The 16,781-nt window shown below is 43.1% G+C and overlaps 1 protein-coding gene across 1 annotated transcript; it reads left to right on the top strand.

Annotated features, from left to right (window-relative positions):
• Positions 1-1,529: 1,529 nt before the first annotated feature.
• YWHAB (tyrosine 3-monooxygenase/tryptophan 5-monooxygenase activation protein beta) lies at positions 1,530-15,365 on the top strand. The gene is made up of 6 exons (XM_021527865.3): positions 1,530-1,631; positions 9,006-9,306; positions 10,305-10,428; positions 11,410-11,573; positions 12,916-13,011; positions 13,474-15,365. Exons 2-6 carry the CDS (start codon positions 9,013-9,015, stop codon positions 13,528-13,530), a joined length of 735 nt encoding a protein of 244 aa, XP_021383540.1. The 5' UTR covers positions 1,530-1,631; positions 9,006-9,012; the 3' UTR covers positions 13,531-15,365.
• The last annotated feature ends 1,416 nt before the right edge of the window (positions 15,366-16,781 follow it).

Here is a 16,781-nt window from a genome sequence, read left to right as displayed (position 1 = left end):
GTGGACAAATTGGAGGAGCTGTATGAAAGGAGCTCAGTGCACCTCACTGGAAGAGGCATGAGCTGTGACAACACAGGTAGGAAGAGGAGAAGGGTGAAGAAGGCACAGTGGAAGTCCAAATGAACAGGTGTTGACAGCACACCTCTGCAAACTGCGTATGATACACAGATATGGAGGCAAGGAATGTCAAAACCAAGTAATTCTGCCATGAATCAGCACCCTCAAGGCCTCAGCAAGAACACTGGGAATGGCCCAAATGGAAACTGAGAAGATAAGGACTATGGAGAGGATCAGGGGTAAAAAACAAGTTTTGCCTCAAAAAGAAAAAAGAGAGTGATGACAGCAACTAATGGAGCTGAATCAGTGTTTGCAGCTTAAGATAACTCGTGGGTGCCAAGTAATTTTCCTTCTGAGTTTCCAAAGTAATTAACCTTTGGACTGAGACTAAGCAGGAAATTAATGAAGTCCTTCCATCACCAAAAAGGAATCTGACAGTGACTTTGATGGGCCCAGGACTGTATCTGAAAGTAGAAGAGAAAATTTGACTCCAGGATGCTGTAATTGAACCGAGTCCAAATAATAACACTTTGACAAGTGTTGCTGCCATAAATTTGAGATCTGGGTGCAGTGCAATTGAGTTGTGTGTCCTGTCACTTCTTATCCAAAAGGATTATACGGATTACAAAACTGAACTCTTTTACTTGGATTCCTTTTTGGACACCAAGCTAGACTTCTCCTCATGCCCCAAAAATGTTCTCTTTTGCCATTTCCTTAGAAAAATGCAGTTTGTAAGTTGCATGAATCTTATCTAGCCAGTATGGATCTTGATTTTTCAGTGAAAACTGAAGTTGTAGGGAAGAGCTGCTACTAAAACAGCATTTAAAGGTGATTTTGCAATTCAAAGCATTTGTCAGGTTTTATTTCTGAGGGTGCAGAGAATAACCACACTGCCTGTTTTCCGAGGAGATGTCCGATATATATCCCTTCGGAACGGTCTGCTCAGGGAGGCGGCAGAGTCACTGTCCCCGGTGGTGTGTAAGACCGGGTGCAGCGCCATGCTCTAAGCGGGGTGGAAGCGTTCAGTCATAGATCGGTGATTTTAGACGGCTTTATCCAACCTAATCAATTCTGTGATTCTATCACTTCTACTGTGAGGTCCAGCCAAAGAACAGCAGTGCGAAACGACAAGAAAACCAGAAACCGTTCCTTTTGTTGCCGGAGAAGCTGCTGCACTTGCAGGCCGCAGCACCCCTCCCCTGGACCCCCACCGGGGAGCTCCGCGGAGACAAAGAGCGCGCAGCGCGGCGGCTGCGGGGTGTGAGCGCAGCACGGGCCGTGTCTCGGGGGCTCTCCCCGCTCGGGGCGCGCTCGCACGGCAGCGCCGGGCCCCGCTCGGCCCCGCTCGGCCCCGCTCAGCCCGGCGCAGCCCCGGGGCCGGGCCGGGCCGGGCCCCGTCGCCATGGCGACCGTCCCGCCGGGGCGGCGCGCGGGCGGTGGCGCCCCCTGGCGCCGGAAGGGGCGTGCCGCGCGGCGGAAGCGGGCCGAGCGCCGCAGGGTGTGTGCGCGTGTCCGTGGAGCGGCCGCCGCTGCCGTCGCCTCCCTCCGCCCGTGGGATCCGCGCGCGCCGCCAGGTGAGGGCCGCGGCCGGGGCGGGCATCGGCGTGGGGGGATCGGCACCGCGACCCCGGGGCAGCCCGCCCCGGCCTGCCCCCGCTCCGCTCCGCTCCGCTCCGCCCCGCGCGGGCAGCCGCAGGCCGCGGCGGGCGCGCCGTGCGGGGGTCTCCGCGGGAGGGTCCCCGGTTCTGCCTCCCCGCTCCTGCGTCCCCCGGCCCGGGTAACGGCGTGACCCTCGCCCGGCGGGCGCGGGCGGGCGGCGCCGCCCCTCCCCGGGCGGCCGCGCCGCCCCGCCCCGGTGAGTCACTGGCGGCCCGGGGCGCGGCCGCGCTCACCTGGGCCCGCCCGGCGGGACGGGCCCGCGGCGAGCCCCGCCGGGAGCGGCGCTGCCCGAGCCAGCGGCGCTGCCCGGGGCCAGCCCGCACCGCCGGGCCGGCCTCCGGCCGCCCAGCGCCGGCAGCTCCGTGCCCAGCCGGAGAGCGCAGCTGCCGTGCCCGTGCCCGCGGCTCTGAGCCGGCCCGCGTAGGTGGTCGCGGCCGTGTAGGAGCGCTTTAGAAGGGAATAAAACCCGTTTATTATTTTCCAGTTTTGATCATTCGTGTCCATTTGGGAATAGAGATGCGTTTAGGGAGGACTCCACAGGGAAAGAAGGTTGGTTCAGTCCCAGCGTACAGAAAGGCTGGGCAGTAGCCCAGATCTAACGGGTTTGGGTTTTGTTTGAGGTATGTATAACCAGGTATTAATTGGGATGTTAAAATAACAGTGACATGCAATCACTGTATTGGCATCAATGCATCTCATGCAAAGAACACAATATAAATTGGTTGCTTTCAGATAGACTCCTTATTAATAGTTAAAACACATTTTCCACTGATAGGAGAACAAAAGACACATCATGCAGCACCATAAAAGCTAAATTCCCATGGAAGAACATCAGAGGCTTTGGCGGTGTTTGTAATGTTTAGTATCTTCAGTGGCTGTAGGAATATTTGTGTATTCACATGTTCACTAACTCAGGACACCTCAGTCAGAAATTGTAACACTTTTAATATGAAAAAAGATGAGCTTATTTTAATTTTAAAGCAATAATGAGATAAAATCTGGTCTAGAAAAGAAAACAAGAACACAAGTGCCTTTTTCTCCCTTCATATTAAAGGACTGCAGAAATATCCCTTGTATCATATTTTGTTTATTAAATTGGTACCAATAAAGTGATAGACTCCTTGCACAGATGGGCCTGGTGCAGTTTTCTCAACCTCATTATGTCAGTACCGCATGTTCTGATCTCCGCTATTTTGATGTTGAGTCGTTTTATTTTTTCCTGAGCAGGCCTGTGCCAGTATGCAGCTTTTTGTGATGCATGTGAATAAACTCGGATGAGGAGGAGCTCAGTAAATAATTATTTGGTTAATGAGGTAAAAGCTCCTACTCTGATCCGTGTGGTATCCTAATACCAGGCATTACAGTAGTGTGTCTGTTATATGGCCACATTCCTTGCCCCACCCTGTAATACAAATACTGTCAGTTTATTATTAACAAAAGTGATTTACCTGTGATATGAATACATTATTTTGGCGTGAACTTTATGCCCGGGGGAAGATTTTTTGGGTATAGTCACAATTTCCACCTGGATTTGAGCCAAAAACAGTTCTGCTGGTTGGAACAAAAAGGTGTTGCCATGTGGGGATGTTGTGCTGTGGAAGTGCCAGCATGTCTCCACCTGCAGCTGTACTGAGCAAAGGGCCATAGGCAGGAGCAGAGCTCTGCTTTTCAGCCTGGCATTAGGAAGAACAAGGCTGCTTTCACTAAATTTAAGATGTCTGTACAATATCAGTGTCCCCACGTGCTGTTGGTAGTGGTCATAGGCATTTTGTAATACTCTATGGAGAGTGAATGCCATTGAATGTCATTTTATTCAATTTTACGAAGCAACAAGTAATGATGGCAGCAGATGGCCGGAGCAGGGTGAGGCATGGCTTTATAGAATGTTAATTTTATCTCAGCATTTGCATAGAGACTTGAGCCGAAGGCCAGAGTAGATGCAGAGGAGGCTGAAGTTATGTGCTGCACAAGGTCAGCAAGAATATCACAGCTGTGAAGTCATGTTCCTTCATTATGTTTGCAGGATATTTTACTGAACTTGTTATACCCAAGCTTCTGATGGGAAGATTTTGCTGTTCAGATCTTAACAGAGCTATTCATTTTCAAACATCCCATGGTAGCCTTTGAGGAAACCATCTAGAGAAACACAACTAATAAAATCAAATGCATAATGCTACAGGAAAGCAAGGAAGGTTCCTTACACTCAACTGAAAGAGCTGCACTCCGTTTCCTGTAAAAAAATAAATGTTGGAAGCACTGTCCAGTTGACAGGGAATGCCATCCCCATCATGCAGATACTCGTGTTAGCATGTGTGTACCTGAATGGTGGAGAATGATTTTCTGTTTATTTTAGAAATAATGTCCCCAGAGCTCTTACTCTCTGTAGTTACAGAACTGTAATTTGAGGTACCACTCACCTCACGTGAATGTTTATTTTCAGAATGAATTGCCTGTCCAGAAATCAAATAAGGTGTGTTCACATATTGTTGGAATATTGAACTGCAAATTCTGTACCAGTCTGCTGCTTTTTCTGGTAGAATTTGAGTGGACTTAGAGAGCTTATGACTGGGAAGTATGATTGCCTCCCATTTCACCAAACCTTGTTTTGTATTCTTGTCTCACAGTGAAATATGCAAGTCTGTTAACTTGCAGCTCTGCTCAACATGTTAGTGACCAGTATGTCAAACCAATAACTACACTGCTTTCTCACCAGTTCTTTTCTACAAAGTGGAAGTGTTTGTCTGATAGATTCTCATGCTTGCTGTAGAGAGAAAAACAGTGCACAAAAATCGATGACTTAATTAGCATCAGAAGAACAGGTCATCAAGAGCAGCAGACTTCAGACCAACATAAGCTTATTAGAATTGTCCTGTCAGTTCGATATGTTATATAAGCCAGATTATTTTCAGTGTCAGTTTTCATTTGATTTTTACAGACTTTTTAAGCACAGTTAGTTCTGATTAGTTTTGGCTTTGTCCTAAAGGGCCCATAGGAACGGGAACCAATAAAGGCTACAGAGCAGATGGAATAAGTGCTAAGGAGTAAGCTGTAGTTCTCAAAATCCTGCAGTTTTCTGAAGAACAGTAGCTGCATGTTTTACCCCTCAGCTGTTAATGGGATGTAAAGCTCCAGTTCTGTGTCCATCCACTCTTGAAAGATCTGTGGGTGTACTGACACCAGGTGCTGTTCCCAGGCTGGCCACACCATCCCCTTCTCACTGCATCTTCCACTGAGAGATGCAGGCAGCTACAAACTAATGAGTTTTGCAGGTTCTGGTCTTTACCTTTGATGCTTTGTGATATGATTCAGTCTTGTCCACACAGGTGTAAAGCTTTCTGAAGTGTGAGTAAGCACTTCTAACTTATAGTGCCTGTATACATATTCCTTCTGCATTTGCAAGAGAGATTGAAAGAGCTCCAGGCTGCATGGGAGATAGAGGGAAAAGATAGTAAAAAAATTACATTTTGAGTGTGGGACTTCAGGTGATTGAAATTTCTGGCAGCTGGTGCTATTGGCTGTGACTGCTGGGCAGTGGTTGGCATTCCTTATTGTGAACAATATCCAGTCACTTCTTTTTTGAGGGCTACTAAGTTGTGTTGGACAGATGCTTAAGAAGACAGCATCTTAAGAATTTGAACTGTGTTAATGCATCTAATATCAGAATCTTCTGCTTAGAACAGGCAACTTTCAGGACTCCTCCATGGCTGTGATCTGCACGTCTCTGCACCTTTTTCCATCTTCCCTCTTTTCCCTTTGCCACCATGGCATGGCTTTATCAGTGCTAGAATAGACCATTCCTGTTAGCCTCCTGTTCATCACCTCTGTGTGTTTTGCTCCTAGCTGCAGGTAACCTTTGGTAGATGGCTTCTGTGTGTGGCCTAGGTGTATTTTTAGCTCTAGGCTTTGCTTGTTTCAGACTGTGGCACACTGGTCCATTGTTAGAGTGTGGCTTTCATCTCTCTGGGAGGGACCAGTTATAACTGATAGTTGCTTCTTTGCCTTTTCAAACATCACTCCTTTCCTTGTATCTTTTTTCCTTCTGGCAAACACTTCCCTCTTTTGGAGCTCAAGCCAGCATAGCTCTGCAAAGCTCTCTCCAAGCTTCTAACAAGGTAAGCAATGGAGAATCAAATGAGGATTTTAAGTCTTCCTTTACGCAGCATCCTGGGAAGGTAGTAATGGTAGGCTTACTATCATTGGCAGATATTTTGGTGTGGGCAATTCTTTTCTTACTCCATTTAAGTTCTGTTAAATCTATGTTACTGAATAATACTTGTGTTTCATAGCAAGCCTGATAACAGTACAGATATTAACACAAATTAACTAAACTCAAGCCTGTGTATACTGAATTCTTGTGTCAGAACTAAGCCAGTGAAGCACTCAGGAGCTCCATCTTTAGTGATGAGTTTGAGTTTCATATATGCATAAATGACTTTCATGTGCATAAATTAGTTACATTGCTGAGGAAAATTGCTTGATGAGAAGCAACATTCTAATTTGTGCTGGTATTTTACGTTATACTGGTTTCTGGATGTCTTTTATCCATTAGCTCTTTGTGTCCCTGTGTTTTCCTTCATGTGCAGTTCCTTTTGTGATTTCCTTCATGTGTCCTTATATGAACCCATTGACTCCTGTGAACTGTCTTGTATCTAAATATGTCAGTGAGCTTGATAAAACAATCTCTGCACCCTTTCAAAACTAAACTATATTGTTTGTAAACAGAATTCTGCACAGATGACTTGTCAACAGATTAGACCACTATTGGCAAAGTGCAGATCAAAGATAAAACTAAGTGACTTTTCAATGGCAAAATGTAAACTCTGTTGGAGCTACATGCCTCTGCATTTCAACAAGTAGGCTGCTTCCACATAACAATCACATTCCATGAGAAGAAGAGGAGAAGATAAGATGTTTGCAGTATAAATACTTCTAGAAGCTGTGCAGACAATGAAGAAACGAAAAGTGCTCTGAAACTGCTTAGTTTCAATGTCGTGTTGTTTGGCTGTTGTAATGCAAAAAGCATTGTTCAGGTGTACTTTGTTCATGTTTAGATTTTAGTGAGTGACTAGAGAAATACCACTCACAAATTACTTCCTGCCTTAAGCACATAGTCTGCAAATAGTGTTGAGTTAAGGGAATGGTTTACAAGGTTTGATAGACTCAACAGGGAAAAGTTGGATGGTTCGTCTCAAGGGGAAATGGTCTGATGATTTCCTTGGGCTCATTCTGCATTGGTGCTGTAATAGGCTTCAAATTAGGAAGAAACAATGCACATCACAAATCCCACTTAACCTTTTCCATCATTGGGAGCTATCTGTTTGATAAGCCTGTGGAAACCAATGGTAATATCCCCAGGGTAAAAGTTTACTGGGGAAGAGAGAACCAAATGAATCATGCCTTACCACAAATTGTCACACTGGTGCCCACAGTCACCCTGTCATGAAAACAAATTTGAGGGCTTTGATCTGAAGTCTGTGTGGCACCTTCCAATAGGTCCCAGATTCCACTGGTTTAAAAACAGCACTTGAAATGGAGCTGAAGCAGAGCCCAGCTTTACTTACCAGTAAAAGATCCCTTTTCAGGAGGCTGGTTGTAGTGTTCCATGTCCTTACTTTGAGTGCCTTATGAAGATGGATGTATTAGAATCTACAAGGATCAAACACAAATAGGGGTGAGTGTGACTTGCAGATACCGAGCAGGTACATTTGGTTGCTGGGTTTACTTCAGGAACTTTTACGTAAAATAACAATGTTTGACTTGATATACTGGATGATTTATATTTTTTGCTAAAGTAGAATATCTTCAGCTGGAGGTACAGATTGTGCTTATCTCAAAGTAAGTTTGTAGTTAGGACTCATCCTCGGCAGTGTGAGCAATGTATGAATTTGGGAATGTATCACAGTTGGAATTTGGGTCTGTGTCTCATTGTCCTGTTTGAGGACTTGGCACAGGGGACTGGTTTACCTCTATAATAGTGTGGTAGGTGACCCTTGGAGTAAAATACAAGCTGAGCAGAGTGTGCAAGATGTTCTCCATCAGAAGCCTGTCAGACTGGAATCTTCAAAGATGAGAGCCAGGGAAAAGGCTGCAGCAATCTCTTTCAGCGTGTTGGTTCTTTCTAATAGGACTGTAGGTACTTCTGTAATGAACAGAAGTCTGTGAAATACAAATGTAAACTTACTGTTCTTGTTTGGTTTTTATTTTTCTTTCAGAAGTTTTTTTTTAGGCTGTTAAATCTCAGCCTGACAACTTACTTAGACAGAGCCCTGATTAGGATTTAGGAGTGGGAGAGGATAAGTATTGGTCAATGCTGATGAGAATAACAGCTGGCTGTGTCCAAAAGTGAACCTGCACACCTGAAGAAATTTCACAGATTAATTTGGGTTGTCTGTAAGTTTGTGAGGACCATTTTGATAAAGTCTTTACTTTGTCCTGTGAGCCTGGCCCTGGGTGATTTATTCATTCTCCCTGGCATAAGCTCTTCAGTAATGCTGTGGCCATTTGTTGTGCTTTCACAGCTTTGGTTACTAAACTGCATTATCAGAAATTATAAACAAGTTGTTTCTATATAAGCAATTTGTTTTGTAGCAGTGACCATTGTGTGGGCCACGTCCCAATCAGATTTTATGAATGTCAATGTTATTTAAAAGGTCTTGAAAACCTGAGACTGCAGCCACCCTAACTGTGTAGAGTTGTCCATTATGTGTATGTTGATGCATATGTAAAAAAAAAAACCCACGTTATTTTCTGGCAGAACATTATAAATGTACTTCCCATAGTTGCCAACAACTACAGCTTTCCTGGGTATGGTTTATGTAAACCCACAGAAACATCTCTAACTTGCCAAAAATCTTCAGTGTCAGAAGGAGCTGTCCAGTGCTTCAGTGCTCCTAAGTAGCTGCTCTTGTACTGCAGTCGAGAGAAACAGACAACAACAAACAAATCTGAAAAAGCCCCAGCAGTGTCTTCATTTATATCTCCCCAGCTGAGCTGTGGCTGGTAAAGGAAAGAGGAGAGATTCACATAGGGCTGTGCTTAATGCCAGGATGACTTCTGCTGCACTTTGAAGAATGATGCTTTCGTATCTTCAGGATTGTCATTTACACATGGAAATTATACATATTTGGCAAAAGGTCAAATATATTTTTTAAAATAAACCCTTTGTATTACTTTATTACAGTTGATAGATTTCCCTCTTATTACTGACTGTAAGATCTTCTTCAGCCTGAACTTCCCCAGTGCAGACCATGGAGACATTTTTCTCTCTGTTTATTCCTCGCTAATTGCAGGACAGCCATGGATAAAAGTGAGTTGGTACAGAAAGCCAAGCTGGCTGAGCAGGCTGAGCGTTACGATGACATGGCTGCTGCTATGAAAGCTGTCACTGAGCAGGGACATGAACTGTCCAATGAAGAAAGGAATCTCCTCTCCGTGGCCTACAAGAACGTGGTTGGTGCCCGTCGCTCGTCCTGGCGTGTGATTTCCAGCATCGAACAGAAAACAGAGAGAAACGAGAAGAAACAGCAGATGGGAAAAGAATATCGTGAGAAAATTGAGGCTGAATTGCAGGATATCTGCAATGATGTTCTGGTAATAATCCAACAGCAAAAATAACAGTAGTTAGTACTGCAGCATTCTCCAGAGAGGCTTAAGGAATTTTAGTAGTGCTGGAGACACTGCAGCACCTTAGCAGGGGGATAATTTTGCATAGCTACATACTTGGGTCCAATTCTAGCTCCTAGAATGGAGCTAAGGGAATTTGTTATAAAGGAATATATTTTTTTTAGCAGCAAAAAGCAAACAAGGCCATGTTGAAGACCCCTGGCTGCTGGCTGGAGGGGGTTCACCATGAAAACAAATTTAGATCTGGAGTGCAGACATGAGTCCTGTTAAAAGGCCTGCTGTTTGAATTCCTTAATTAATGAATGCTGACATCCTGAGTCTTGTTTAGTACTTTTTTTTTAATGGACAAGGTGTGTAGTTTGTCTCCCAGACTAATTTTGCTCTTCTTTCCCTCAGACAAGAGGGATTCTTTTTATTGTTGTTCCATTTGCTTAAGATCAGTCAGGAGCAGATGCTGTTAGTGTAGTCAATCATTGCATCTCTTTCTGAGTGCACGTGTGCTGCTTATGCCACTGTCAAACTTTTCAGCTGAAGTTGGAGATAGAATCAGTTTATTGTGGACAATTTCACAGTTCTATATAGAATTCAAATTTGTGGCAGCAAAAGTGACCAGATGTGCAAATTTCCAGCTGCTGCTTTTCATTAGTTTGGTCATGGATGTGGGTTTGCATCAGCAGGCTTAAGCCCTGATAGCCTTCAGATCCTGAGGAGAGGAATTGTGGGTAGGATCAACATAGGACGTTTTCAGCTTTCCACAGATTAGGCTACAAGTAGTTTATCTTTATTTTTTTTCCCAGAGTTTAGACAACAGTAGGCAAAGTGATTAACACATGAGTCTGCGTAAGTCATGACAGAAGTCATTGTTACTGTTTGAACAGTTCATGCTCGCCATTGTAACAAAGGCTCTGTTTCAGACATTATTTTTGTGACTCAGGAAACATCACTTTTTTAAAAATCTTTCTCAGGAACTCCTGGATAAATACCTTATTGTCAATGCCACACAGCCAGAAAGCAAGGTCTTCTATTTGAAAATGAAAGGTGATTACTACAGATACCTCTCAGAGGTGGCATCTGGGGACAATAAGCAAAGTAAGTATAAATTAAATGTCTCTCTGTGGACCAAGCAGAAACCAGTATAAAAACCACTTGTATTCTTTTCCCCAATATCATTTATTTATTTCTTTTCACTGCTGCTCTGTAGTTATGAAGATAGGTGCAGTGTAAGTCACTTTTAGAGAAAGACTTCTCTGAAACTGATAAAACTGCTTGACAGATGTTCATCAATGCCATCAAACTCTGCTTGCAGCCCTGACCACAGTAGCCAGTTTTCGAGCATATGTGGCAGTGTAAAATCATTTTCCTGGAGAATGTAGGTTTCTTTCTCATAGAAAGTGCTTTGTTTGTTTGATCTCATGTTTAAAATATGGATTCAGCTCAAGTCTTCACTGTTTGCAAAGTGAAGTGTTTCTCCGTACAGATATGGGATATTGGGTTCCTGGGTTCTAAAGTAATAAATTCTGAAATGGGAAAGTGCTGAACTGTCTGAATTCCTGTGAGTGTCTAATGTAGTCCATGTCTTGCAAACTTAGCTTGATGTCAGTATGGAGCTTATTGTTACTTACTAGCCAGGAGGGGACTGTTGGCTTTGCCCTGAAACCCCAACCTGAAACACAAAATTAATGACCTACCTGCAGCAGTTTAGTTACCTCTTCTTCCCCATATGGCTTTGTCTGGATTTATTATTGATTTGTCTGGATTTATTATGACTTCTTCAGCTGGGCTGGGAATGAATGGTTTAAACCAGAACACTTAAGTAGAGTTTACATCCATTCACACTGGTTGGAATTTGTTGGATTTTATTTTAAGTTTCTATTTAAAAAATCTATTTCAGCATTAATTGTTCGGCAAGTGGAAGGCTTTTGCATGTAAAAACATTGAAATAAGTGTCTGTGAATAGGTAATTGTATGAATTTCTGGTGGAATTGTAGTCTAGGCTGAGAATATAATTGCTTCCCTTGTGAAGTAGAGAGATGTATTGTGTATTTATGTGGTTGTAATTGCTTCTTGCAGCAACGGTAGCAAACTCCCAGCAAGCTTATCAGGAGGCATTTGAAATTAGCAAGAAAGAGATGCAGCCAACACACCCCATTCGACTTGGTTTGGCTCTAAATTTCTCTGTCTTCTACTATGAGATCCTAAATTCTCCTGAAAAAGCCTGTAATCTGGCAAAGACGGTAAGCAGACTCTTCATATCACCAATTTTTGTGGAGGCTGAGGAGGTAATTGCATGGTTACAGTAGCACTTTGTAGATGATTATGCTTTTTCATATCAAATTCCTTAAAAATGCTGTCATAAAATGCTTGTCATTGTAGTCTAGTTTCAGGTAAGTTGATTTGCTAGACTAGCTTAGCTTTGGGTAAGGCTAATTTGCTACTGCAGCTGTTCCAGTGACAGGGAAGACAAATTGCCTCTGTTTAATGTCCACCTAATTCTCTTTGAATGTGTTTGTGTCAAAATGGAAAACACTTGAATTAATTTAGCACTTCTAAAGTGAAATATTTCTTTAGATTGGAGCACTTAGCCAGTACATGAAGTGTTGTCTGTGTGCCCATCTTTGTAGCCCTGAATGTCCTTGTTATCCATGTGCATGTGTGCCTCTTCCAGAGGTCTCTTTCCAGAGACCAAAAAGAGCTTTTGTGATGGGTTGTAGCAAGCAAATAGCCAGTCATTTTTTCCTTAGCCTTCTTCCTAAAATAGGATTAGTCTTCTAAATGGAGCTTTTTGCGTCTGTGAATATTGTCTGCTAGTAAGTTGAATAACAGGGCTTTAGGTGAATCTTTGTGTTGTTAATATGCACTTCAGTAAGACTTTGTAGCAAGAAGTGATGCTGTAAAATGCTGCTGCTGTTCTTGCTTTTTTTAGTCAAAATGCTTGCATCTCTTTGAAACCTGAATGAAGAAATAGCAGTTACGGCTCTCAGACTCACAGTATTGATTTTCATGTGTAACAGATGGATGGGAAGAATGGCTTTGTTAATCTCTAGTGGAACATACCTGATTTCCTCTGCTGTTTTGAAAAGAAATTGGAAACCTTCCTCCCCACTGTCGAAAAATTTTGTGTTCCATTTTCTTGTCTACTGATTCATGTGCAATATATATAAATATATACTTATTCAAGTAATGGTACCTTTGTGTTTCACTGCTTATTTAGACCAAGGAGACCTTCCTTTTTAAAAGAAAGTCTTATTTTTAAGTGTTGTCTTAAACCTGACTTCAAGTTATGTGAACCATTTTTCAGCATGACACATAGTGTGCTCTTGTCTCTTCAGTGTTTGGAATTGGCATTTAGTAAAGTTTTTCTGGGCTTTTATCTGGACACCCCTGAAGACTTCTGTTTTCCCCTGGCTGTCTAGGATCTGGTACTCACTTTGTTTTACATTTCTTCTTGTGGTGGAAGCTAAAATACTGGAAGCTTTTTTATAGAATGTGGATAGTAATGTGGCAGTTTTTAAGTTCTGTATAAGCAGAAGTGACTTCAGAAAGCTGAGTATGAAAGGGCTGTGTTTATGTTTCTAGGCATTTGATGAAGCAATAGCAGAGCTGGACACGCTGAATGAAGAGTCTTACAAAGACAGCACCCTGATCATGCAGCTGCTTAGGGACAACCTCACTGTGAGTACCATGGGGCAAACCACTGCACTCTAGGCTGCTGCACTCTGAAGTGGGACTCAGCATCTGAAAGCTGATGCGGTTCTGTGCCGTTAAAAGCTTTTTCTGAGGCATTAACTGCATGTGTTAACTGCGATGCTTTTTGTAACCAGACCAGTTAGACTTGCTTGTTCGAACTACGAATCATTTGTTAACTGCTGTAACAAACTCAGATTCCTTTTGTAACACAGAGTGGAGTTTGTTCTCAACAGTTTTATGTGGAACTTTCCAGCTTGTGCTAGCTTCTTGCCTATCTTTTATTCATGTTCTAGTTTATTATTCTTCAGCTTTACTATTAAGTTCAGTTCTGCATTGCTTTTAGCTGAGAAAATTGCACAGCTACTACTAATTACGCTGTCTTCCCTTTCCTGACAATTGTAATTAACTGTGCTTCCAGCATAAACACATGTTTGTATTTCCTTACAGCTATGGACGTCGGAAAACCAGGGAGATGAAGGGGATGCTGGGGAGGGAGAGAACTAATGGCTGTCACGCTTCACTATATGTTCAATGTCACCCTGTATCCTACACATAATCCCTTTGTGCGACAAGCAAAAAGAATAGTACATTGACTTTCACAACCTCAACGTAGCGAAAACTGTCTGTGGGGTAAAACCGGTTGGTGTTTTGTGTACCTAGAGCGGAGGTCGGTTATTCCAATGGCATTCCGAACTTTCCTATTCTGAACATTTACAGTTCCGATTACCGTGTTTATATTTTTAACTGAACACTGTGATGATAATAATAATAAAGGGTTTTGTGATTGCAATTGACTTTACAAAACTCTTATTGGTAGAAAAGTAGACATCAATTGTGTAACTCTGGCGAGCTTAATTTGGCACCAAAATAGTTGAAATACAATTCTGTTGTAAAGTTGTACAGAAAGTTATAGAGATTCTATTGTCACACTGGGGCACGGAAGGAAAACAATCCAATGTATGGCATTCCAGCTAGGGACACTGCTATGAGGTAGTTGAACAGGCACACTCTGTAGACATTTGTAACCGAGTCTGAGGCACCACTTTCAGTTAAAAGCTCACTTTGTCAATCCTGTCTTTCTGGGGATGGGGTTTGTTTTGGGGAGGAGGGAAACAGGGGAGTTAGCAGCTTGATTTCCAAACTCTTTACACAGGCAGATAACTGGGGTTTGACTTCTCAAAGTGCTTTCATGCTCATACCACATGCATGACTAAGCCCCTTCCCACAGCAATAACTTTTACCTAGTTACAGCTTAGATATTCTTCAGTAGTAAAAACTCTTGGTTCACTGCCATGGACTTGCAATAGGAGAAGATTCAATTTTTTGAATGGCCTTATTAGTTTGAATGATACCATGAAGTGATCTGCCACTTTTGCATTACTTTATTCTTAGGTAAATAAAAATCTCCATGGTATTCCCATTCTCAGTTTATCCTGAAAACTTCCTAAGTAATCCACTGAGCCATCTTTTAGTTCACTTTATTCTCCCACCGGACTCTGTTCATCCTTGACCCTTTCACCTGTTTAAACTCCATTAAAGCAGTTTTGGACTCCCATATGCATCATCCTTTCTTTGGTTCCTGGTGATGTCAGGATGGTGGATGAGGCCTTCACCTCACCAAGGACAGGTTTCTTCCTTGGGTGTTCGAGAGCTGCCAGTGCTGTTGTATTCTTCAGCTCTTGTCTGCCATTCTTTGGTAGTACCAGGAAACTGGCTCAAGTACTGGCTCAAATATTCAGGATTTCCCATCTTGTACTGGAATGCAGACCTACTCATCTGTAATGCTTGTAATATTTGAGCTCCAAATGTCCTCACCTTACCATGTTTCAAACATGTCCCATTAAACAAAACCTAGTAAGAGTTGCGTGAATAATGCAGTGGAAAAGATTAGGAATAGTCACCTATCAGTCCCGTGGTATCATCCCCTGCCTTCACATTCCACTTAGATATAGGATCCATCTGTTTGTCCATCTGTCTGCTGAAGAGAATTTCATGCACTGATTTTAAAACTCCCCTCTACTAGCTGAACAAATTGTGCAGTTAATACTTGGCGCTTGATAAATGCAGTAGTGAATGTGGAACCGAGCCTGTCTGTATATCTGGTAGCTCTTTTCGCTTTGTTTTTACTGACCAGTATTCTGCCTAAAGTTTGCTTCTGTGACGGTTATATTGCCTAGCACACACGTGGTTGTGAGAATAGTATAGCAAAAAGAAATACCTGGTTATTGATGTACTAGATTTGTGTATGTCTTTTAAACAGTTCTAGTTTCACCTTACACAAAATAATCAGGAAAGTGTAAAAGAATTCAAAAGTGAATAATAAAAAAAAAATTTTATCATTTGGTTGTCTGTCATCTTTGCTGTAGTACTGCTGAAACCCGTGGTAGTAAAATCACCACTTCTATTCAGTTTTCAGTTTGTGGATTTTGTGAGTTGAGTCATGGTTTACAAATACCGAGTTACTAATTTCTTCAACTAGAAACTTTCCCACACACCCTCCCAGATTTGGAGGAGAAAACATTTTCTCTTCTTTTTCATCAAGGGCATACTTGTAATATATTGCCACTGCAGGGCTTAAATGCAACTCTGAATAATCGTTTAACTTGCCATGAGTCATTGCCTATTGTAGGGTCAAACACACTGTAAAAAAAACATCTGTTGGTTACATTTAGAGATTTTCTTGGGAATATTTTAAATACCTGCTCTGTGCACAGGACTGGCCTCACCTCTGCACACCCAGCTCTGCTTGTCTCACACTGGGCTGTGCTAAAAGAACACCAAGAGTGCAAAATAGCAGAGGTGCACTGGACGTAAGAACACTTGAAGGGATGGATGGCAGTAGCCAGGTAGCAGATGCCAGGCAGCCTGAAAGCTTCCAGGAAGCTTGGTCCTGCTCCCAGAGTGTGGCATCACAGAAGTATGCACAGTGGAAAATATCACTTGGCTGCTCTTGATTGACCAATGAAGGCATTAGGACAAAATCTAACCAGCTGTTGCTTGACCACTGTTCTGGCCTGTGCCATGGCTTTACATGGTGGTTCCTCCATATCTGTAATTATTACTACTTCATCATTTTCTTCAGCCTTTATGGACATACCTAAATGTATGCACATACCACACATCTTAAATTATTTTATAATGTGCACCAACTCCCAGTCTGACTCATGTTGATGGCATTGTCAGCTCTGAGAAGAAAAATCCCTGCATCTGCTAGCTGTTCCTGTTCAGAGACCACCTCCTGTCTTAGTCCTTTCACATAACATCTCATCCTTGCTTGTCTCTTTTGGGGAAATCGTGAGCTGAGGAGGCTGGTCTGCAGCAGTGATGAGTTGAGAGGGTGTCCCCATTTTTTATTTAATTCTGTCTTTCTGGGAAAGGGCACTGCAGCTGACCCAGCCACAGTAAGAGTCCAGGTGCTCTCAACATTTTTGACTCATCAAACTGTTGCTGCTGCAGCCTCTCATTCTTGGTGCTGATGCTGATCTGACCTGCGGGTGAGGCATCTTGGTGTGGGAAACCACCAGAAGGCTTTTGTGAAGGTGATGGTTCTGATTGCCTCGCAGCTGACCCTTCTGAGGCTGCAGGATGGGGTGGAGCTGCCTGCGGCTCGGGGTTTCTGTTCATTCAGCGTTTCAGTAGCACAATCATGTCCAGAACAGCTGGGGTGCGACCTCAGTGGATGAAAGTGAACTTGCAGAACTCCTAGGCCATATGGACAAGGGATGATGATGGCAGAGGCCATATTCCCTGTCTCT

This window comes from Lonchura striata, chromosome 20 (genome assembly GCF_050655825.1).
Source record: "Lonchura striata isolate lonStrDom1 chromosome 20, ASM5065582v1, whole genome shotgun sequence".
In the NCBI taxonomy this organism is placed as follows: Eukaryota; Metazoa; Chordata; class Aves; order Passeriformes; family Estrildidae; genus Lonchura; species Lonchura striata.
The sequence above is the reverse complement of the archived record's forward strand: the minus strand, read 5'-3'. Positions and strand labels throughout refer to the sequence as shown.